The sequence below is a fragment of the Periophthalmus magnuspinnatus genome, chromosome 5 (assembly GCF_009829125.3).
Source record: "Periophthalmus magnuspinnatus isolate fPerMag1 chromosome 5, fPerMag1.2.pri, whole genome shotgun sequence".
Taxonomy (NCBI): Eukaryota; Metazoa; Chordata; class Actinopteri; order Gobiiformes; family Gobiidae; genus Periophthalmus; species Periophthalmus magnuspinnatus.
Genome location: NC_047130.1, coordinates 3,333,414 through 3,358,399, shown reverse-complemented (window position 1 = coordinate 3,358,399; position 24,986 = coordinate 3,333,414). Strand labels below are relative to the sequence as shown.

Below are 24,986 nucleotides of genomic sequence, written 5' to 3'. Positions count from 1 at the left end.
TTACTTCCTGATTTGGCTATTAGTCGTATGCTGATTAGCCATGTTTTGAAATTGTGCCCATTGACTGCTGAACCAGAATGAGCAGGTCAATGGTGTCATAGTAAAAGCAACCAAATTAGCATAAATTAATTAATTCAGTTAGTTATTTGTTCATGCTTAACCCTATTTAGTGTTTTAATAGTGACAAAGGTTTTGGAGTGGGAGGCAGGCTTTAGTAGCCAGCGCTTATTCAGTTCAAGAGAAGAATGTGCCTATGAATTCTGGGTACATCATGGTTACTTGGAAAAAGCTCTATCTTAACAGCCAACCTGAGAAGAAAACTCATGTACCTGTAATACTGTGCTTTTCATCCAATTGCCATACCTATTTTTACAATCTCACAAGTGTATGACCATTTTAATTATTATTATATCATAAAATATCCTGCTAACCGAATTATTTTGAGAAGAAATGTCTTGATTTTAAGTATTCTCTTAATGGTGTAATAGCTCATTCAAATGTCCGTGGTAGGAACATTTGGACACTGTTCTTGAAATGGAAACACTTTTGCTGCTATTTGGACGTCATTTTCAAACCACTTTCAAACTAAACGGCACATTAATTACTTAAGTCACTTTTGTTTAAATTGTCTTATATATTACCCTTCCTATAGTAAGTATGTTAGTATTTTTAAAGATGGGTTTACTTTTTTGGAGTATAGATTCACTTGAAAGATGCTTTTTTTACATGTAAAATTCTTATATCTATGTTTTTGTTTTTTGTTTTTTTCGTACACTGTGACCTGAATTACCTCTGAATTACCTAATTGCCTCTGCCTCCTCACTTTATCAAGAAACGGTCAAGAAATAAAGTTGTATACATGGAAAGTAACTGCATATTAAAGTCTTCCTGTTTGGTTTAAAAGCCTCACAGGACTCAGACCCATATATGCACATGTTGACACAGTTAGAAATCAATTGTCTTCCACATCTGTCAAGGTATTCAACATTGCACTACCTGGCAGCGGCGTGTCGGCCGGTTCAGTCCATCACAGAGCCCCCTCCGCTGATTTGACAGATGCACTTGTAAGAGGTCCTTCGGTTCATGTTTTCCAATCAATTCAACTCCCAGGTCAGGCTTGTTTGTCCATCAAAACTAAAAGATTCACGCCTGCTTACAAGCACTCCGACATCCTCCCTCTCTTTGTGTCCTGATTAGACTGAGCCCATCTGCCGAGCTGACAGACAACACTATATGGGACCAGGCAAGCTTTTTTGGTTAATTGGTGTTGGAGCGTGGAACTGTGTTGGAAGCCGGTCCAAATGTAAGCAGATGGATGGGAAAATTAACAATGCGCCCAAAGGGGGAGCGGGGCCGATGGTCAGTTGTCATGCCGACCAAAAGCAGGTGAATGTCTGCTGTTGTGAGGACAAAGGTTGTACCCTGTGTGCTGAGGAGTGCACTGGGAGAGGAGGGATACATGGTGGAGGTCAGAGCAGAGTGATGTATGCGTTTGTCTCCAGAGATGACCTACTCTATATGTTTCTAAATGCTACAATTCACGCTGTGTGGTCAGGCCTTGTTGTAGTAGTGCCTGAATAACAGTAAATGAACTCTACAAACACAGCGGAAAGTATTTGATTTGGGTATTTTGTCGAATCAGTGACAAAATTTCCAATAAAACAAGAGAACAAATATTTTATGATTGCATTTTCTAACTGCTTAAACCCCTTAATTAGGTATTAATTAAGCACGAATCATTCTTAATAAACTATATATGTCTTTATGCTTTATTAAGGCTAAGTAAGGTGTTATTATTATGAAATGGCACCCAGTAAATGAACACTATGAAAACAGCAAAATGGCCAACTTGATTTTTTTTTTTTTTTGTGATTTGATGAATAAATAAGAATTAAAAAAAGAAAAAAAAAACACACAGACCAACCCATATTGTATTTAAAATGTATATACTGCAGAAAAGATGTCATGTTTTTCCACTGTAGATAAATAGTAGTACTTTTTCACATGGTAAAGTACAGGTAAATATTAAGAAAGTTGTTTTAGCTTCTGTTCTGTATCAGTGGAAAAGTCCCATCGTATATGATTAATACCGGGTTAGATAATGACCAAAATATGTAGACCAGTTGCTCAATTTCACCACCGCAGCCCTCAGTTTAATTTCATCTACAGGAACAATATGAATTACTGCAGAGAGCAATGCACAAGCAAGTAGCATTGGCCAATCTACATAATGAAACACGTAATCCTACTGTCATTTCCAATTTTCTTCCAGCGTTTTTTTCCAATAAAGCTGCAAGAGTAGTTTTTTAACAGTTGAATTCTGATTAAATTTGTGCAAAGAAAGGGAAATCAGCAAAAATCAAACTTTACTTGTTTTAGAAAACTAGAATTCAAGTAGTTTAGTTACTGTCTGTACTGTTACTTTCTAATTCTGTAAAGCAGTTTGAATTTGAATGACTTTGAGTAAAAATTGTGTCATACAGATAAACTTGCATTGTCTTTATCCAAACTTTTAACACATGCACAGATTTTTGTTAACAGTTGCTCAATGCTGTCTGTAGTTATTATTTATCTTGCTTACTTTTTACACTTTTGCTGTAAAGAAAAAAACCTTGTCACCTCGCAGGGTTTTCCAAAATGGTTCATTAAGCAGGACGTAAGAAAATGAATCTGATTAATAAAAGCTGATTAACCAACATTTCAAAATTCAACAATCTGAATATCCCGCGTTCTTAGCCCCTCCTTCTCCTCCTCGGTGTTGAATAAAAATGCCATAATCATATTTAGTTTGCTGTAGTTGTGTCTTTATTGGTTGAAAGTTCCAAGCTCACCGTCTGCTGCTATGGTTTTGTTTGTGGAGGAGACTGACCTCGAACAAACATGAAGCAAGTATTTTATACACAAAGAGGTGGAGCAGGCAAACGAACATTTGGTGCAGTTTCACAGTTATGTGGAAGTCTTTGTTTCCAAGCATGAGCGGACAACAATCATGGCTAAAACTAAAGAAGGATGACTTTTCTATACATTTTTTTTTGTTGAATTTAAAGCCAGACAGACAGACATACACGTTAAGCTTTTTTAAATACAAGAGGGCCAAGACATATTAATAACAAGGCACACTGATTCACAGGACAGGTTATAGATAAGACAAAAAATAATAAATAAAAATAAACCACGAGTGAGTGTTTATGTGTAGCCTGTGCGTGTGTGTGCGCGTGTGTGTGTGTGTGTTGAAGCTGAAGGGGAGAGAGAAAGAGCGAGTGAGAGGGGTGAGCTCAGGTGAAAACATGAACAAGAAAGGAAATTTGAAGATACATTTTGAAATGATAGTGATTTAAAAAAGCAGACCTGATAGACTGATGTGTTCCTTGTTGTCGACTGTCACAGATTTCTTCTTATTCAGTATTGACGTGGCCATAGACTTAATCTGAGCTGCTCTTTTACCCAGAGGAGACAGTTAGCCGAGCAAGCGTGCCTCCCCCACAAACCCTTCGGAGCATCTCTCCAACCCAGTCAGGGGAATGTCTGCACAACTGGTCAGATACTGGATTGTTCCCAGTTTTCTTCACATTTCTACATCTAAAAACTCCAAAAACTCCAGTGGGAAAAGAAGGAACATTGAGGAGAACCACAGTGAGGGAGAGCTCCACTCCCATGGACAAACAGGCTGCAGATGTGACATGTATTTGCAGATAGAGTCACGTCTGTAGAGTCAGAGTCACCGCTAAAGAAAGATAATTCCTACATTTTTAACCTTGTGAGCTCTCATGTTTATTGTAATTGTCAATCTGTGGCAGCTGGCAGAGCCTGCTTTTAAAATTGTCTCCAGTTTAAGTATTTATCTTTTATTTGGCTCATAGTATATGCACAGGATAAAGGGCTTTTTGTTCTCTCATTATTTTGAATTGAGCCAAACACATTGTGACAGCCGCAGAGAGGCTAACCTACATTGTGCAGAGCGCTTGTTAAATTCTGCTTTATGTCGTCCATTCATTTGAGCCATTTAGCCATTGGATCATTTGTGATTGATGGCAGACTTCCACACACACGAGAGCTCGGGTTTGTCATTGCATCTGTGGTTTATGGGCTGCACAGGGGCAGTGTGTTAGGATGGATTTACCAGTATTAAGAACTAACTAAATGCATGTACCTAAAATATGTGTTCAGATGATTGATGTTGTTACCAGTATCTGATATTTGGTTTGCTGCTGTGGCCGATAACTGATATTTGCAGATACCGATATTTAGCTTTTAAAATCCATAGCAAGGCCCACAAATTTGTCTTAAGTCACAAATTAACTTTTCAATTCTGTAAAAATAGGAAAGATATGTATTTATCTGGCATATAAAATATTTAGTATCAAATATTGATATTGAAGGAATATACAGTGGTATTTGATCAGGCTCTGTGGTAGAGAACAAAAACTAAAACATCAGGTTTTTACTCTATAGTGTAACAGAAGTATTCAGAAATACTTTAAATCACATAATATGTTACAAAATACATCTTATTGAAGGTATTCAGTATTTGTAGCTAAAAAGATTTTCCAGTATTCCTCCAAACGCTGCGTATCACCAGTTCTTTCTTAACAGACCTGGATGGAGAGCAGTAAATATGTTGGCTGTGGAGTAAAGCAGAGCTGCAGTTTTAATCGCAGACAGCTTTCATCTCATGGCCTCCAGCTTCTATTTAAAGCAGAGTTTTTGCTTTGTGCGCATTACTGTTTTCAATTTGGATTGACTTCTGAGTGTTAGCTGTGGTGGAGACACTTGGAAGGAGCTGTTATGTAATATGACATATTTGGCCAGAAAAGTGAAATATCAGTTAACAAGTTCATTCTGGTTTGGAATTTTAGCCAGTAAAATTGTCCTGTGCAGGAAAAAAAAAAAAAGTATTTCTTCACATACAGGTAATCATCAACTAATGTCCACCATGTTTTCAATGGTCACATATAATGCTCATATGATTGCTCTATATAGGAAAACCTGCACAAGGACAGTCAACCATATTGATATGGTTCTTTCTTCTGTCATCATATATCATGCTAGAAGATATCAAATCATATTCCACTGATTTCCATTAAAGAAAAAAAAAATCACCTGGTGGTTGAAATAGAGGTTTTACTGTGATTGTTGAATCTTATTTAATCATTTTAGGCCTATGGATCTTTCAGGGATCTGAAATCCATGTCTAAATAGATCAGGAAATACCTGCTTAATGTTCCTCAAAGAATGTCAAAATGCACAGTTAAAATCACATGAAAAATCACAAAAAAATGACTTGGGCACAATTTGTGCGCTGAATTTGTTAATGCAGTTTATCTATCGTTTCTTATTGGAGACCAAAGTTCTCTGCAGCTCAAACAATGAAATAAAACATTCCGATAAGTACTTACCTCATTTGTATATATAAAAATAATTTTAAGATTACTTTGTCATTTTTGATAGTTTTTTATAAATATTGAGAGGAAAAACATTGTGATTTTTTTGACTGTCATTATTTAATACCATTCTTGATTCATAATCTGCCCAATAGATTATCCATACTGCATTTTAAAATTAAAAAAATGACATCCCTTACATTTGCATGGGCTCTCTATACTTTAACATAGAAACATGATGAAAAAGGATCAAACAAAGTCATAATTCAAATAACAGACTGAATCTTTACACCACAGAAGGCTGGAACCATTTGATCTCACTTTTAAAACCTGATATTTCACTTTGATAGAGCAGAGGCACAGTTTTTATTATTTTTTTTTATTTTTTATGGGGTCTACAATATGTTTCTATGTCGCACAAAGCACAAGTCAAGAACATGACTCAGACAGAAAGTGTTATCTTTTGACTGTAAAAATATGATTGGTTGAGGGCGGTGCCATTGACACCTTCAGATGCAGCAAAGTCTGGAGAGGAGAATCATACAAATAACTCAATTTAGCCAAAAACATGACTTTGGCAATCATGCTATAAAGCTGTAGATATTCAGATGAGAGCCTGTGGTCTGTACTAGGGCAGTTTGCTTTGCTGTCTGAGAAAGCAGTTCTGACACTGTGAACATGTGTAAAAATGAGTTCCCGAATGCTAAAAATGTGTTCATGTCACAGCTAACACTACTTTCCTCCTTTGAAAATTAGGTACCGGAGCTTTTAGCTTTACCAACATATCCAAATTAGCTATACATTTTTTTTCATGTTTCCATAAGAGCACCCATGCATCATTCTATAGTCCAGTCTTCCTTTTGTATGACTAGGGTTGGGCACCAAAACTCGGGTCCAAGTAGGAACAAACCGAAAAGATTCTGTAAGTACTGGTACAGATAACACCAACTCTCGGTTCCTTGGCTTTAAATGCGTCAAGTATCCAATAAATCCACTGCACCAATTTATCAGCAGCATAGGTGCTCACGTGTCATGACTGCATCTGCACAAACAAAAGGCATAAACTGCACTCACATTTCACCATAGTCCTGTTGGACACGTGTCCAAACAGTGCAATGTATCATCTTACCCATAAAACAGAAGAGCTGGCAAAACAGTGTGCACAGTTACAACGTATCCATTCGAAAACACATCAAGTCTCCAGTGCGGGACCTTTACAGTGTCTTAAAGTCAAAATGTGTAACAATAAATCCACATCCATTCACAGTCTGCAGTGTCCACGTAAAGCTGAAGCCAAACAGATAATATGAACCAAACTCTGCCAAAATCCTCCTCGTTTGTCCTGGTAAAAGTGGAATTCACAAATAAATGCAGTGTAGTAAATATATCTAGTGTGGAGCAAAGTAAAGACAAAGAAAGAGTAAAGATGCAGCCAAGTGAGTCCATGTAAAGTCTGTCATAATCCTCCACCTCTGCTCAGGTAACTGTGTAGTGTTGTATATGAAGAAAACAAAATTGAAACTTAATCGTGTGTCGGTTTGCTTGAGCATCAGCTGTCTAATGGCACCTAGCCCTATGTATGACTGATGTTGGATCAGAACTTTCATGCCAAGCAGCTATACGAGACGACACAGACCTCCCTCTACACACGCTCACAGAACGCCAATGCTCACAATGTAAGATCCAACTCAGATTTACCCAGAATGAAAAGAAATGATGAAATATTCCTTACATATTAGCCGTAATGAGTGTGCGCCATATTGAAGATCGGTAAAGTGGGTAATTAGTCAATATGGTAAACAGCCACAGGGAGAGCCAAAGGGCGGCTCCACAGATGGTTGGAGCGCATGCTTTCTCCCATATCTTCAGGGCTCATGGAAGTAAAAGCGAAAAATAACACAAATGTCAGGGAACTGTAGCCCTCCTGCTGCGTACGTGTGCTCTCGTCTGTTTGGTCGACAATACGTCACAGTGAGATGACGCCATTTCGGCTCAAATCGACTCGGCTGGCCTGTAACCTAGCAACAGACACTCTGAGGGGCAAGAAACCACACCTGAGTTTGAGAAAGTGCCATAAAACAACTTCTAACACAAAGCTTGCACCCAGTGATTTGACCTTCTTGTGATAAAAGGAACGACGCTCTTTAGAGATTTGAAAGAGGAAAAAAAATAAATAAAAAATACGCTACTTGCTTTAAAAATTCAGTTGGGGGAAAATGGCGTCTTATCACCTGAACTGAAGAACAGAACACTGTACAGAATGAAATGTCTTTTAAATGCCAGGGTTAATAAATGTAACAGAATATGTATTTGTTTGATTTACAGCACTGCCATTTTAGTTAAAGACTTGTAGCGTGTGACATTTAGAATACATATAGACAAAAGTTAGGCTGACAAACGGAAAACTGCTGAGGGAGTTGATGTGCTGGTACGGTAGCGTATTGGCAGAGCTGCAGCTATAGACTTTATATATAAATGGAGATAGCTAACCTGCCAGCTGCTGCGTTCCAAATAGGAAGTGAGCATGGGCGCGTTTTCAGCTCCATCGATTCCGGCTCCAGTTCACTTTAGTTTGAGAAACCGTCACCTCTCTCCGTGACTGCTGCAGTGAGCCTCATCATTTTGGTCTTAAAATGTTCGTATCGATCCACTCTACATAATCTTAGTGTTTTTATTTCGCCTTTTTGTCTGTAAATCAAGATACAACATTAATAACAGACAAATCAGGTGACATCTTTCTCTGAGGTTGTTCCCACTAGTGTTAGCAACAGGTTTGATTGACAGCGTTGCTAAGCTCCCGCTCTATTTTAAACCAGTGGTGCAGGTGGGAAGGGGCGTTACCTTCAACAGCCTGACTCCGGATTGGCTCTTTGGTTGCTATGATACTCGTGGTCAGAACTCGGCTCCAAATTCGACCCTGTAACTGCTAGCCAAAGACCAAAGAGCTTCATTTGGCTATGGGCGACGTCACACTCACATAGTCCAATTCTTTATACAATCTATAGCTGCGGCACATATGCATGGAATCTACAGCCCACCCAAGTGTTCAAGTTTGTGCTCTGAAAGTTTCAAAAATGTCCCTCGTTGTCCCGCTCCCCACTGTAAAGGATCGGAATCAGAGTCAGAAGACCTTTATTGCCATTGTCAGTGAACACAGCTCACAAACTACAAACTTACTTCACTGATAAAGTGCAACATAAAAACACTGAATAAATACAAATAAGGGCATGCACAAAACAAAAAAAGATATGCTTAAAAATAAAATAAAATGGTGGAAATAAAATAGAAAATATACACAACAGCAGGATCAGAACAACAGTGCAAACATGGCTTATTACGGTGACCGGTATTGCAAAGTGTCCAATTTAGTGAAGATATTATAAAGTGTTCATGAAACAAAAAGAAAGACCATTACTACCAAGAAAAGTATAGAACATTTTTGCATATCTAAGAAACAGTATAGGTACATGTATTTGGGAGAAAAACTGCTCTCAATATTCAGTCATTTCTAATTGTGTATGATCAGCTTGGGTCTTTTTAATGGAGCGGTCTAATAGCCAATCCACTGTCAGTAAATGTATGTAGTTTGGAGCAGAGATCAGGGTCCAGAGGGAAAAAATAAATAAAATATAATAATAATAATAATAATAATAATAATAATAATAATAATAATAATAATAATAATAATAATAATAATGACACTGATTAAAAGTCAGTTTCAGTCAGGAAATTGGTACTGAAGGCTATTTTTTTGTTTGTTTTTGTGTTTTCATAAGACAAAATAAAATAAAATTGAAAATAAGGACTTTTTTTGTGAAATCGCTCAGCCATATTATTAATTTCTTTGCATGGATGCTCGTAAAAGCTCCTCAAATCAAGCAACACAAATTCTGCAGGCTGAAAGTCCAGCTGTAGATGTGAGCAACTGAACAGATTTTGTCAGATTGTTGCAAGAAAAGCCTAACGGATGTTAATGAGACTCAATTAGTTTTGATGATTAAAAACTGAAATTGCTCTTGCGCCCATGCATGTGGACTTATCACAACAAAGTAATGATTCATTTCAGATGGTGAATGGCATTACTGTCAACTGTGAGTTATTCATTCGACATCTGTTCTTCAGTCAGCAGCTGCATCCAGAAAAGATAGAATTGGGTAATTGTTTTATGTTTGGAAGCCATCCTCATGAAGTGATGTTTGGGTTGCATTATTATTCCATATACATAGTTTTTGTATGATATTTTTTCCTGAATTTCTACGATCCAGACCTGAGTGACCACAGCTAACCATCAACCGCCAAGAATGGATGTCCCTCCTGTTTCAAGCTACTCTTTTCCTTTACGTTCAAACTTTCAACCATTGCGTTGTTGGGCAAAACACTGTACCAACCTTTTAGTACCTTGCATGTACTGTTTCTCCAGGCGTCACCGACATATACCCACTAAACACTAAAGGTGCACTATGTAACTTTTTGTGCTAGATGATTGTCACCTACTTGTTTCCATGAAGATGTAACTGCTTTGTCTGAGTAGTTCCACACCATTGGATTAAACATATTGTATTTCTTTCAGTTACAGGTGTTTGTTTTGCTCAAAAATTACTTAAAAAAACATGCATTTTTATCGTGAGGGGAGTTGCCTCTTCACAGATCTGACCTGTACAGTCATAGATGTGTTTAATGGCATACTGTGGACCATTTCAAGCAGAGAAATATTATCTCCATGGAGACAAGCACGGACTGCCCCTCCAACAGAAACGTTACATAGTGAATGTTCAATGTACACCTTCTTATGACGACTATAATGTGCAGCAAAAGATGCATTTTAAATCTGTCAACAGGACAAATCGTCGTTGGAGTGAAGACATTCCGCCGCTCATCCAAGCCACTTCTTCATTTCTGACAACTATAATGTGTTCAACTTTGTGTTATCTCTTCTTTGAATAGCTAAACACCATATTTCTTTCTCTCGTTTGCGCTGATGACCTGTGTTGCTGTGTCCCCAGCGTCCATCGTAATTGGAAAATGGTGGTGTGAGATGGAGCCGTGTCTGGAGGGAGAGGAGTGCAAGACTCTGCCTGACAACTCGGGATGGATGTGCTCCTCTGGGAATAAAATCAAGACCACGAGGGTGAGTGCGAAGTCAAACTCCCTCACAGCAAACACGACACTGCCACATAGACTGCACGGACACGCCTTACACTGCTCTGTGTATGAACAGTCCTGCGTGTACACAAAGCTTATGGCTGTTGTCCATGTGCATCGACGGGCACATGCTGTACACGGGTTTTCAACAGCGCTATTGTATTGTTAGGGAAATGGACTGACACTATACATGTTTCAGTAGTAAATCAGCCTCAATGAAAACAAGTTTCTTCTAAGAGTGATGGAAAGTTAGCACCGTTTCCAGAGCAATTAACAATTCAAAAACTAAATATTGTATTGCATCTTCTGTATGGTCAAAAGTCCTCAAAATGTCATTGTTAAATAGGAAGCTGAAACCCATACATACTAATGAAGTAAAAAGAATGAAAATGAGATTTATTCATCTCCAAGCGGAAATAATTACTGTTGGAAGGAAAAACTAAATTAAATATCAATATGATAAAATACAAATTTGTTTTTTCTATTAACTCAACTCTCACAATCATAATTAAAATTGCTACTTGACCTAATTAAATATTATAGAGCATGAATTATTTTACCTTTGATTGCTACTACAACTACATACACCCACTGACCCCACTCCTTAGCCCCAAAATGACACATACAATTTCTAAAAGTATATTGTGAAGTCTGTCTCCAACAGCACTAACTCTAACCGTAGTCTTTTACAAAGTCAACAAAGGCAGTGTAATATCCCATTGAGTCGGGTGTCATTTTGTTCCATGTTGTACTTCTGAGAAATCGAAACATTCTAAGGCAGTGATTCTTCTGATCAAACCAAGCTCCTCCTTTGTGAAACAACAACAAGAGGAGACTGTTGAGGCTCCTGAGAGAGCAGACGAGCCTGTACAGAGCAGAGGAGAGTGTGTAAACAGGTGGGCAGAGCCTGGGGCCTCTCCTCGCACTAAAGCTAACATCCTCTTGTCCTGCTCCTCTCTAAACCCATTCTCAATGTGGCTGCAACAGATAATGAAATGACTTACGGCTTCTCAGTCCTTCAGCGACAAGCCGGTGGTTACATCTGTGTTTATTTAATAGACTGTTCCTTTATTGCCTGCTTTCTAACTGTCACTTTAAGTTACACTAGTGGTTACAAAACTCTTTATTCAGCTGCACCATACCAAAACATCTATGCCATTCAATAATGTTTAAAGCCTCACCGTGTAACTTTTTAGCTTAAAAAATGACAAAAGCATGTTTTTTTGTTTCATTTTAGATGTTTTTTTACTAAGAGAGGGTTTGCATTTCCACAAAGCTGACTTTTATCTGGTCTGGAAGAGGGTCCCCTTCTGCTTGTTTCCATGGAAATGTTGTTCTTTTTGCTATAACATTGCATAGTATGGCATAAAACTCATCTCATCTCCATGGGGAATGTTCCAAAGTATGGTTTTAACTTTCTATTTCCATGGAATTGTGCAGGTGAGGTGGCACCTCCAGAAAGTTACATGGTGTTGCTTTAACTAACCAAAACTCTACATACAAACTTGATAAAGTTTGACCAACAAGTTTGTAAACCACTGATACATTAAATGGACATTTCAATGCAGAACAGTAAGTGTGTGTTAGCCTACATCTCAGGCTTCTTAGAGTGTTTTGTTGCAAACAGTTGTACCTTTGTTGGGCCTCCTCAGTCACCACAGGCCTTAAATTTTCAGAGAGAAGCTGGTGGAATTCCCAGCCTGCCCAGGTAAGGAGCAGTACTTGACATAATCTAAAGAATGCATCTCTAATTCGTCCCAGTCCTTTGCACAGTTTAAAAGAAGTAAGCTCATTGTTATATAATGAATGCAGGGCTTAAATTGATCAAATTGTATAGTGGGGGAGGGGCTGAAGCTGCTTTACTGCCCAATACACACATGTCCTTTTCTCTTGACCCTCTTTTTGCAGAACACCCAGCCATACTCCCCTTTTTAGCCTCTGGAAGCAAAATGCAGAGGATCCGTCAACAGAAATTGAGCTGCATTCTTGCTTCTGTAAAGGTTAGTCTTTTCTCAAACTGTTTTCCTGTCTCTGTCTCACAGTCACATGCCCGTGCCCACTTGTTGAGTGTGTGGGGAGGGACGAGAGGGACCGGCTCTTGTTCAATGACTTCTCATTAACCTGAACGCTCAGTGCAAAGTAATGGAGAGTGTGTTTACATGTTGTGCATGATTAGGCAGGCGTGACTCTAATACTAAGTGCCCTGCTGCCCATTGTGAATATGTGTCAGGTGAACATGATGAAGAGTACTGCATTATTCACATTAAGTGTTATTCACATGGGAGGCAAAATTGTGGCTGAGTGGCAGTATTCGTGATTACTTCCCAGCTCAGGAAGTGTTAGTAGTTGAGGCCAACTTCTTGAGGCACAATTTTGACCCTCATTTATTTTACTACCCTTGCAAAAAATGTCACTAACAATCCTGTAAAGCATAGCATTTTAGCAGTTTTATATCACAACTTTACAGGCACTTCTTGGTCTCTTGCGCCAAGGTAATTTTTCAGGTGGAGATGTTATTGCGTTTGCAATTAAAAAACTAATCAAAACTGTCCAAACTTAACATATCCCTTAAATCCCCAAAGTGCCTTATTATATCATCCGAATAACAAGACCTGCAAAAGTAATGTCTTTTTTTTTTTTTTTTTTTTTTTTTTTAAATTTTTGTGATAGTATAAAAAAAAATCACCACCAAAACTTAAACAGTTGTGACACATATATATTTATCTTCTTAACTAAAGTTTTGGTACTTTTATAGAAGGCACTATAAGTTCTCACTGTTTGGCGATCATTTTTAATCTTTGACAAGGCATAACTCAGCTCTGTCACCCTGTCTGCCCTTCAGATCCACTCTCAAATGCGGCTCCGCTTGTTTACTCACATCAAATATCACTCAAGCAACTCAGTGGTAGACGTAGCATTGCTTGAACACTTTCATAGTTATCAGATCTGAACTATACCTGACATTTGCCCAGTTACCCCCTTGTGTGTGTGGTGACCAGCCCAGTGTCTGCTGCCTCTGATCCTCCATCTTGGATCTTTTGTTTCCTGTCCCATTCTGCGCTATCAGCCCCAGTGTGTCTTTGATTACCGTGGTTACAGCAGTGCAGTACCAATCCCATTAGGCTCTATAATCTGTGACTTGCTCTCAATCCTCCCTCATGCGCTACTACTTGTTCCCTTCACCGCCACGTTTGATGCGTCTAACATGTATGTGTGTGTTTGCCCAGACCTCCTCCCTTTGGTGTCTTATCAGGAGCCACTTGATATCCTGACACGCTCTCCCCTTCCCTCCCCTTGAGACTGTCCATGAAGCAGCTATCAGTACACATTCTAGCCCACAGTGCACATGAAAAGCCCCTCTATGCCCTCTCAGCTCTGTTTTAATCACCATTTCACATTCGCTCGAGTCCAGGGCCAAAATTACCACATTTGTTTTGCTTCTGAAAGCCAGAAAGCCCACAACACAGCACGTTTTCTCTCAGCCATTCCCGATAACATGCAGGTTTTGTTTTGCTCTGAAAAGTGTCACTCAGACAGACAGTGGTAGGTAGGCGGAGGTGGTTAATAATTTAAATTTATTTTTGCTGTTGTGTTTACTGAGATAATTGAGAGAAAGTTTAGAAAATGCACTTTTATGAGTAGTTTTATCAGAAGTTTTTATATGTACATCAGTAATAGTTATTGTGAAATAACAATACTCAGAGTTTTAGTTACTGGGAGTGAATGTGTTGAGTGACTATTATGTTGACCGTATTAGCAAAAAGAAACAAAAGAAAAAACTGATACTGGATAAAAATGTATTCACTCTTAAAAACGTTTGTCCAGTACAGAATTCAATTTATTTTTGAGGGATTACACTGACATCACCATATTAAATTATTAGAGTATTTGCATTTTATGGTCAGATATCATATATTTATTTTACGTTATTTTCTATTTTTATTATTTTGTGTTTTATTATATATTTTGCTTAATTACAGTTACTTTTTTACTATTGCTTTTCTTCCATTTAAAGTAGTAGTACTCTTACCCAAGTACATTTTTAGCTACTCTATCCACCTCTAAGCAGGCAACACGTTATGCAACACATGCCAACCTTTATTTAATTTTACTTGGCATGCCTAGTGAGAAACGAAACAGAAGCCTGACGCAGTTCTTTCTGTTTTTTTCTTTCTTATGTCTTTCAGAGAGGGAGTCCTTCTTTGGCTGTTCTGTAGCAGCAGACAAGTCAGGCCCTTATGTTTGTGGAGGTCCCAGTGAGAGCAAGGCTGCGAAACACCTTCCAAAAGCCCATCATAGTGCATTAGCCGCTCCTGTTTCTGTAGATGCAAAAATACTCTAGTGCACAATGTTTATATTTTTTGTTTTACTTTGTGGTTCAAGGCACTGTAGGGGGAAAAGGTTATTTTGGATATCACTGTTACTCTTGTTACCAACATAAGGAAAACATGCAAATTTGTACCATTATATGCACATGTCCATATCAATCACATTATCGTGTTTGTGTGTGTGTGTGTGTGTCTAATTTCTTTCAACACAAACAATAATGCAAGAATGAAAAGAAGTGGTTGACTTTAGATTATTGAGGAGAACAATCACCAGGTACAACTATAGTCAGATATGACTTACAGCTGTCCAGAGGAACTGCACCTCAGTTATTCACAGGAAGTGGGAGCCATGATTCAGAGAAATAGCTCACAGTGACAGGAAGTAGCAAGCAGTTTCAGAGCAAAAGCGACCTGCATTACAGTTACCATCCACTAATTCATCTGAGAGAGCCCCACTGCGCTCCAGGCACTGCACCTGCTCATGGGCTTGTCCAGCACTCTGTCAATATGTACAGGAGATTTATGAATGCCACAAAAATATTCAGTTTAAAGTGGAACTCACATAGTGTCAACACTTCTGAACATTAAAGGCTGGTTTATACTCCAATGTCACACACTGCTGTGCTCCACAACGCTCCTGTCAGCCAATCAGAAGCTTGTGATACTGGCTTTGCTGTGAATGAGCTTTGAACGTCCAGTTCAAAAGTGCTGCAGACTGAAGCACTGTGATTGGATGGATCCACAAACATGTTATGGACTTCAAATATAATTAGGCTTAAGAACACTTTTAGTACAGTGTTTCCTTTTTTGTCTCAAATACCCCCTAATGGTGTCTGTGACATCCACCCACAGCTCCACCCACATCTCCAACCACAGCTCCACCCGTAGCTCCACCCACTCCACCCACAGCTCCCTGTACACTGTTAGTGTTTATTTATTTTTATTTTTTTCTTGATTTTAGCATGACTTAAAAATCTCATAGATATTACATTATGCCAGAAATGGTCAGGTCGACTCTCCCTTGATTGGAACAGCCGGCTACCGAGCAGTGACACAGGGCCAACTGATTCACGCTCAGACCAAGTTCAGCCGTTGTGTCCTTAGGCAAGACACTTAACCAATCTTGCCTAGTACAAATGTGACGAGTGTTAGTAGTGGTAGGAGGGGCCAATTTGCAGTCTCACTTCCATCAGTTTACCCCAGGGCAGCTGTGGCTTTAATAGTAGTTTGCCACTACCAAGTGTGGAGTGAAGGAGTAATGACTCTAGTGTAGCACTTTGACACGCCTCAACAAGCATTTAAAGTGCATTTCAAGATAAGGCGGTATCATTATTATGAAAAGTAAATCTTTTGGATCCCCACAATGCACCTGAACTCTCATTAGAAACACAGAAGCTCAAAGGTTCAGGTCTGGTTGAGATGCCAGCAGGCAGCTGAACACTGAGTCTAAGCCAAGCAGTGAAGGCATTGAGCCAAGTGAATGCAATTTAGAAGAAAATTATATATATAAATACAGTATAGTGTTTTTCTCGTTCCAACTTGTGAGATGTGTTGCTGCCACTGGAGTTGTACATTTGTAGTTAGCGTACATCTGCAACTAAAAAGGCCTTCATATAAATTTGAAGATCACAAAATATTAATAACATGTTTTTTTTTGAATAAGATACATAACACTATTATCACATACAGTCAACTGCCAGTGTCACTGAATGAGTCCTGATATGTTCTTTGCTTTCCTCCAATGTCAATTAAATATTTTTGGATGTACACGGCTGTGTGGCGTTCTTTATTGTCAAGCTCTTAAGTGCTGTTCTGAGGAGCTCCTGACACACCATGATTGATTAGTTCAGCTCAAACACACAAGAAAGGGGAATAAGGGGAGCTTGTGTTTGCTCTATATCTTCCTGCTAAAGCAATTGTCCTTGGCTTCTTTTACTAAGCGAAGTCTGAGTAAATTGCGATTTAATGCAGCCTGCAAATTAGAATGCCGGCTCTTTAGTTGGCAGCAGAAATGGGAAAGAGGCGGGGAATCTTTCAGTAAATCTGCCTCTACCTGCTGCACTGCTCATTTGGATGAACTAAAAAAAAAAAAAAAAAACACAAGTCAATTTAGTGCCATATATTTGCATACAAGTCCCTCATTCCGACTAACAAACCTCCGGGTAAATTGTGTCCAGGACCTAGTTACATGTTCTCATTCAGCAAAGGTCATTCTCTTCTGCAACGCTGTGAATGTTGTCACTGAGGATATAAGCAAATATAAGAAAAACACATAATCAAGGAGAAGAATAGTGATCTGCTAGGAAAAAACACAATTGGGTCTTTTTAGAAATGTTACATATATTGCTACTCCACTTGTAAATTATTGCCTAAGTATCATCCTATAACTAACTGGCTTTCATAGCTGACAGTACATTTATAGACAACATAGTCAGAATGTGTGACTTGTGTGGAGGTGGAGAACTTTTGAACACAGAAATATATAACAAGAATGTATACTTTACAGCAGAATTGTGCATTTAGAAATTACGTCTAGAAATGTGAAATTCTACATTGTTATCTTCATTCAAGAAACTTTTTCATGAACAATATTAAAAAGTCAAGACCAGATGTCTAATAGAACTTTGACAAATAATTGCTTGTTTATTCAGAGTACTGCCTTGAATGCCCCACAATATAGCATTAAACTGAGCAGTCTCCATGCAGAAAGTTACAGGTCAGATCCGTGGAGAAATGACCACGCTCACAGCAAGAATGCATGTTTTTCAAGGTATTTTTAACCATTTAAAATACCTTTAATTAAAAACATTTAAGATTAGGTTTATTGCTATACTGCAGAACATTAAAGGCAAAGCAATAACATCTCCAATGGAAACTAGCAGGAGGCACATTCCCCAACAGAAAAGTCCCATAGTGCACCTGTAAAGAGTCAATAATGTAGTCTATACCTTAAATCAACAAGACAGCAAGTAACACACTGATGCTACTAAAATTACTGATATTCAATTAGTTTGGTCTATAGCTGCAGTCCCTGTCCCTCCTCCCACATTCATCCCCACACAGTTGGCTCCCACCTGCCATACTGATGTAAATGTCACCCCTGGATTTGTCAGCTCAACTGGATTATGCCATTTATAATTGTCTCCATACTGAGGACAGGCACCAGCTTTTTCTTACAAAGTTGTTTAATGAAACAGAGGAATGAGGAACAAATGCTTAGCTGTATTCACTACATTCACAAGTGTCAGAGGGCAAAGAGTGTGGATTAGTTTAACTGCAGTAGACATGATGTACTCAGGTTTTATTGAGCTACAGGATGCTGAAAAGCAGAACATTCAATAGCTGTCTCAAGGTTGCACAATGTTCTATTGAAATGTGTCCAGGCTGCAGCTCGGGGTTGAATAAGAGTCCCTGAACCGGAGTCGCAAACAGAGCGTTCATTCTCCACAAATACACTAATGCTGCAATCACTGCTCCGCATGTGGTTGGCTGTACACAATAAAAGGCGCACACTAGATGTTAGAAAGATTATATACGACAAAAAAATGTAAACACAACATGAAAATACACCTGCGACACTTTGCACGGTTTCTGTCCAAATCATAGACTGTATATATGAGTCGACAAAGCTAATCTGCTGGCCGCCATGTTCCACAGTATGCATAGGTGCGATTTTTCTATTGAAAATTAATAGTAAATCGAAAAAAATTGAAAATGAAGTAGCAATGCTGTGAGGCTTGTCATTCTGGCCTTACATGTCTGTTTACCTGCTGTACATTATCCTGGTGACCAATGAGGTGCCTTCTTTCTCGAGGTCATTGCCCATTACCATTAGCCCACCCCCTACTAAACAAACGGGCTTTAAGAGGGGAGTACCTTCAACAACTTGCTGCTGATTGGCTCTTTGGCGCTGTGAAACATGCGCTCACAATTCCAAAAATGGAACTTGGCTCCGATTTAGCGACTGTAACTACTAATCTCAATCGGCTTCAAATGACTGGAGTCGAACAGTATTGTGTCCCCCAGTTCATTCCTATATACAGTCTAAGGTACAAACACATTCCCATTGAGGTTTCTGCACATGTAAGCATTGTGGTTTTAGATGAAGCCGTACAAAAAGCACCTTCACGGTTGAAACAGGCTCCTTTATGCCTAACAAAGCAATCCCCTGGGGTGTAATCCTCACAAACATACTCACTTCTGTTCCTTCTAAGCATATATGTTTTCTCTCTTCCTCCTCTTCCTCCTCCCGTGTGTTGCAGATTAATCCCAGGACCTAACAGAGAGCGCCTGTCACCCCATCCCACCACAACCACCTATCCTTCGCCTATCCTCAGACTACCACACCCATGGCTACAGTGAACTGGATTACCTGGGATTGCAGAGAGGACATCCATCCTGTAAAAAAAAAAAAAAAAAAAAAAAAAAAATTGCTCTGTTCGCCTGGTGCCAAGGATTTGACTGCAGAATAATGCCAGGGTTTGTTGGAGAATAAAACAGCTGTGGCCAGACCTTCCTCCATCTTGTTTCCCTACATTCCCACAAACTGAAGCTGCTTTGCAAGGGTTATTTATAGGTTATTAAAACATTATAACAAGACATGGGCCCCTCCTTTTTGCTACACTGTCAAGACATTTCTGCTCGATGGTTTTATGGGAAGGACCATATAAAGTGGAACTCCATGACGCCACTAATAAGAGACAATAAAGACTTGAGAATTCAAACGTGTACTCCAGGCCATTCAGAAAGATGGGACTTATCTGTTTGAATTGTGTGGGCATGTCCGATGTAAATTCATCAGCATATTTTCTTTCTGTAAAACATTGTGTAAATATACATATAGAAATACGTTATGTGTAATGACAGAATCGAAGCAATCTATTAAAGATTCTATAGGATAATGGACACAGTGTGGATGTGCCGAATATATGCCAGAACAGTGAGGCGGAATACACAGCAGCTTTTACGAGGTTGGATGCAATTAAAGTAACGGCTATGTTTTGTTCTTTGCTAAATCTCTGAATGCAGAAAATCATTGAAGAGCCATTACACACCGTAGTTACTTTAAAGAACACATATTATGCATTACTTGTGTATTTGTTGGCGTTTAAACATGGTCTTGAGTACCGTTGCTTTGGCGTCTCCTGTTTTAGAACTTAAAATAATGATCATATAGTCACTAGAAGTTCTTTTTCAGCTTGGGCATCTGGTGTAGGGCTCCATCTACTGGCAGCAGAGGGAATTACGACTGTGAAAGCAATTAAACTAGCTGCTAACCAACATGAACTAGTAATGAACCCGATTTGATGGCAGAAATACTTCGATCGAGTCTAGCCATAATTTACTAACTAAAACTGTTCTGCATTTCTACCTATGACGTCACAATCCTGGGAAAATTCAGGACATTTTTACAGATAATTATTGAAACCCGGTATGTTTTTTGATGTTAAAGAAATGTTTGCATAATATGTGTCCTTTAATGATATTCATATGAGTTCTGAAGTTTTTGTAATTTCTTCATTTTTGTTTATGGTTTAATTAAACAGACACAATCTATTGAACATTTGCATTTAAATCAAACCGAAGTTGTCAAGCTGTCACCACATATAGTTGGTGCGTAACATTCTGCATGGTAATGGAAATCAGTTCAGTTGTAAGAAATAGCAAGTGTCACCTTTTATGTCAAAATGTCCAGAACTTTGAAAACAGGTCTTTGTGGCTATATGAGAAATTTAGCAGTTAATAACCAATGCTTAGTGTGGAAATATGAAAGAAATACCACTGCTACTGTCCAAAAAGAGGTACTAATAATAGGCTGTGTTCGCATTGTGGAATTTGATTATGATATAATTTCAGACGGAGGGCAGAGGTCTATTCACTTCTATGGAAGATTTACAGTTTTTGAACGAAATCTCTGAAACTTGGATCCACAAATGTTGAACCTTGTCATTATTTGTTTCTCCACGAACTTGCCTTATTCATCTTCAAGTCTTTTAAACTGACAACATCAGGTCTTCTGTTTGAATAATGACCCCCATTTTTGAAACCATTGTGAAAAAATCATTTCACTTTTGTTGATTAATGTTGACAGAGTTTTTATTTCATTTGACTAGGTAATAGCAGAGACGTTAACCATAAACCAGGTACACAAAACTGCAATCGTAAAGCTGATTGATACACAGTGGTCCCTCGTGTATTGCGGAGTTTTACGTTCTAAAAATAACCCGCAATAGGCAAAATCCTTGAAGTAGTAGTAGTAGTAGCTTTATTTTATACAATTATTATTTAAGTTTCAAGGTTGTAAAACCCCTCACCACACACTTTATACACTTTTCTCAGACAGGCATTAACATTTTCTCATATTTCTCTCTTTTTTTAATTAATTAAAAGTGACTTGTGCGTGTTTCACAGTTCCTCTGACCGTGCCTGTTCGTCCTGGCGCCTCTTCGCTGTAGTGTTGATCGAACATTTATGTAAACATTTGGCAAGCTGAACGCATTGAGAACTGTTCAGGAGATATGGGACGGAAGAGATTGATTAACAATGGTGTACAGTCCCTTAGCCAATCAGGACGCAGAACACAATGCAAAATTGCACAAAAAAAATCAGTGGAACAGCGATACCGCAAAAGGTGAACCGCGATATAGCGAGGGACCACTGTAGCTGATATTACTACAACAAAATTCTGACCTGCCCTCCAGCTCAATCCTAAACTATCTATGGGTTTCAAATTACGACCATTGCCATAGCATTTAACAACCACCTGAAACCCATGAATACTGATCCTAGAATATCGTGATGTGAACAATGACGGCAAATCTGTGCAGTGGAATCCAGGTAATCTTTAAACAGTATTCCCTCCCAGTATATACTACGTGAGCTCATCGTGCCATTATAGGAGAAGGCCTGTTGCCAAAATACATCTTACATCGTCTTCTGTATGTATCCATTGGCGTGGTACAACAGCACTCAAATGCATTGGATTGAACACGAGAGCTGCTGAGAAGAGAGTCTCTGAACTTCTAACGGTGTAAAGCAATGCCTCAAATACCACAAGCTGGTGAAAGTAGAAACTCTACAGACAGCTTTTGTCATGTGAACGTGTAACCCAGCAGAGACACAGGTGACGCACTCCAAACGACCCGCAATAGAGAACTAGTCACCGTGGATACAGTAGATATGAGGACATTACAGACAGCCTTATGAGAAATAAAAATTGTTTTCTATCACGTTTCTGCCGTCTACTCCTTCATATGCTGATGTTTTGACACTTTTTCCTCTCATGACTATTTGATGCGCTGTAATGTGTGGGTGGAAGATCTTGTCGGGGTTTCATTTACGATATGTTAACATTGCGAGCACAGTTTTTTGCTTGAGTAAACAGGCAATCAACAGCGCAGAGGGTGAAAATGACTTACAGGGTAGAGCACACATGCATAGGACCCACACACCAACAAATCAGTTATGCTTCATTTCGACTATTCCCTTGGTGGCCGACTGGATTTATCAGCGTCGCGCATTCAATTCATTCATGCAATTAGAATAAAGATTTCCAATATGGTGCCAGGCGAAATTCCAGATGATTTTCAATATGAGTTCCTCCTTCTCTTCTCCCTGCCGTTATGAGGTGCACCTATTCTCCCAACGGACTCGCCACTGAGCATTCATCATTTAGGATTTTTGGCGAGTTTCACGTGCCCCTGTGTTTCTCTGAGAAGCTATAAAGCAGACACGCGCATCAATCTCCCAGCAGTGTTGCCAGATTCAAGAATAAATATGCAAACTGAGCTTTCTTTTTTTTTTTCTCTCTCTCTCTCGCTCCAGTCTCAATGAGCCACCACTGTCTTTGTTTTCGCTGAACTAATTGGCTGTTTTATTTGAGCAAAGCGAAAATAGTGAGGCTCAATCAATGCGTTACTTGTGGCTCTAAAGCAGTGTTTTCTCAAGCAGAGGTAAGTGGTATGTAGGCTTATATAAACAGCAATATAGCGTAGGTATTTTATTTATAGACATTTTCTAGTAATAATGACTCACTGCACAGTTTTTGGAAACTTGGAAAATAGTTATGTTTTCATTCTCTTTTCAGTCACATGGCTCCAATTTACTTTACATTAGAAAACTGTCACCTCTCTCTGTAAATGCTGCTTTCAGGCTCATCATTTTGGTCTTAAAATGTTCTACATGTATTTTTATTTCACTATTGTGTCCGTAATGCAAGATCAGTTAGTGGCAAGCTGCTTCTACCTGTCCCAGGGCTGATCGACAGAGATGTGGCGGCCATTTTGTGCCACTGAGCTCTCGAACCACCTCCGTCAACTAGGCTACTTGAATTCTCTGCTTTCACGCTTTAGTTTTGTGTGAATAGGTTTAATAATAGTGTTAGTACCAGATATTAATCACAAACAAATGTACAATCTCGCAAATAAACAGCTTAATATAACAGAATTCTGACTTGATTTTAAACTATCCATGGCTTTCAGAAAGTTGTCATGGCAGTTAACTATTTAAAACTACATTTCCTTCAAGGAATTACCTATAGCAGAAAGATAAAACCCATTAATAGGTTTGTTTCACTAACCTCTCCAGCAACCGTGATCAACTATGTAAATTATTTCATTTTCAGTTTTGTATTTTCAAACTTAATCATCATCGTAGGGATATTTCTCCTTTACGGTTTCTTTTGTCCCAATGCATTGAAAAGTTAGCATCCATATGACGTTCCAGGGGACCCTTTGATCTTGAAACTTGCACAGGATCACCTTGTATTAGCCTACTCTGCACGTTTTTGGTTTAATATTCCATAGTCATACATTTTATATGACCACCTTCTGATGAAAAATGTACCATCATGACAGAAGGTTGGGAATCTCTGGGTACCATAGCGTAACCATATTATACGAGAAATTTTGCAGTTGAAAAGCAATGCATAGGGTGGAAACATGAAAGAAATGCCACTGTTACTATGCAAAAATAGTTACGAATAATAGGTTATGTTCACATTGTAGATTTTGATTATGGTATGATTTCAGACGGAAGGCAGAGGCTAATATACTTCTATGGGAGATTTACAGTTTTTGAAAGAAATCTCTGAAATTAGGATCCACAAATGTTGAACCTTGTCATTATTTGTTAAAGACTTTTTTTTTTTTTTTTTTTTTTTATTGACAACAATTAGGTCTTTCAGTTTGAATAATGACCCAATTTTTTGGTGGCATGAATCAGTCAATTAGTCGATTAGAGTAGAGTAACCATTTTGAAGTATACAGAATTTGAAAATAACTCAATTTTAGTCACTTCATTCTTAACATTCTTTCTTTTTCTTCCTTTTTCTGGGCTAATTTCCCTCACCAAAATCTGCACATGTGTGAACTGTCAGAAATCATATTACTGACATCAGATGTAACTGCGGTTATATGCATGCTCACAATCTGATTATTCTCAGATTTTTTCGATGATATTGGATTAAATGAATCATAAACAGTAAAATCATCTGCCATAGCGTTTGGCTCCAGACATATGAATCTTATCGAGGCTAGAGCAGTTATAGGGGTGAATTTGGAGACCACGAGCATCATAGCAACCAAAGAGCCAATCTGGAGCGAAGCTGTGGAAGGTAACGCCCACATAGCAACGCTGTCAATCAAACCTGTTGCGAAGGAAAGAAGGCAGCTGATTTGTCTGTTATTAATGTTCATATCTTGAATTACGAACACAAAAGCTAAATAAAAATACCAGGATCACGTAGAACAGGTCAGTACGAACATTTTAAGACCAAAATGACAAGCCTGACAGCTACATTTACAGAGAGAGGTGACAGTTTTCTAATGTAAAATGAATTAGAGTCAGAGTCGATGGAGCCAGAAGCGCACCCATGGTCACTTCCTATTTGGAATGCGGCAGCTAGCAGGTTAGCTATGTCCATTTATATATACAGTCTATGAATTACTCACGACGGACTTTGTGGTTTTCATGTCATTTAAATAATGTAAGCTGCAGAAATCAGATAATAACCAGATTTTGTTGTGCATGTGAATATAGCCGCTGTTTACCAATAATATGATAACTCCAGGAATTAGATAATGATCAGATTTCTGTGGATTTAAACATGGTCATTGTACCAGTAACAGAACACCGT

General features: G+C 38.6%; 1 protein-coding gene across 3 annotated transcripts in view; it reads left to right on the top strand.

Annotated features, from left to right (window-relative positions):
- The window catches only part of LOC117370817 (chemokine-like protein TAFA-1), a 124,569-nt gene extending 105,316 nt beyond the window's left edge, over window positions 1–19,253 (top strand). The window contains exons 4-6 of one of the 3 annotated variants that reach the window (XM_055221782.1): window positions 10,385–10,509; window positions 12,432–12,523; window positions 19,114–19,178. In XM_055221782.1, coding sequence (XP_055077757.1) covers window positions 10,385–10,509; window positions 12,432–12,458 — 152 coding nt within the window. In that variant the 3' untranslated portion in view covers window positions 12,459–12,523; window positions 19,114–19,178. Of the gene's footprint in view, window positions 1–10,384; window positions 10,510–12,431; window positions 12,524–14,710; window positions 14,815–19,113 lie in introns of those variants that run through there. The other 2 variants (XM_055221783.1, XM_055221784.1) reach the window with 2 other exon arrangements.
- Window positions 19,254–24,986: the final 5,733 nt, after the last annotated feature.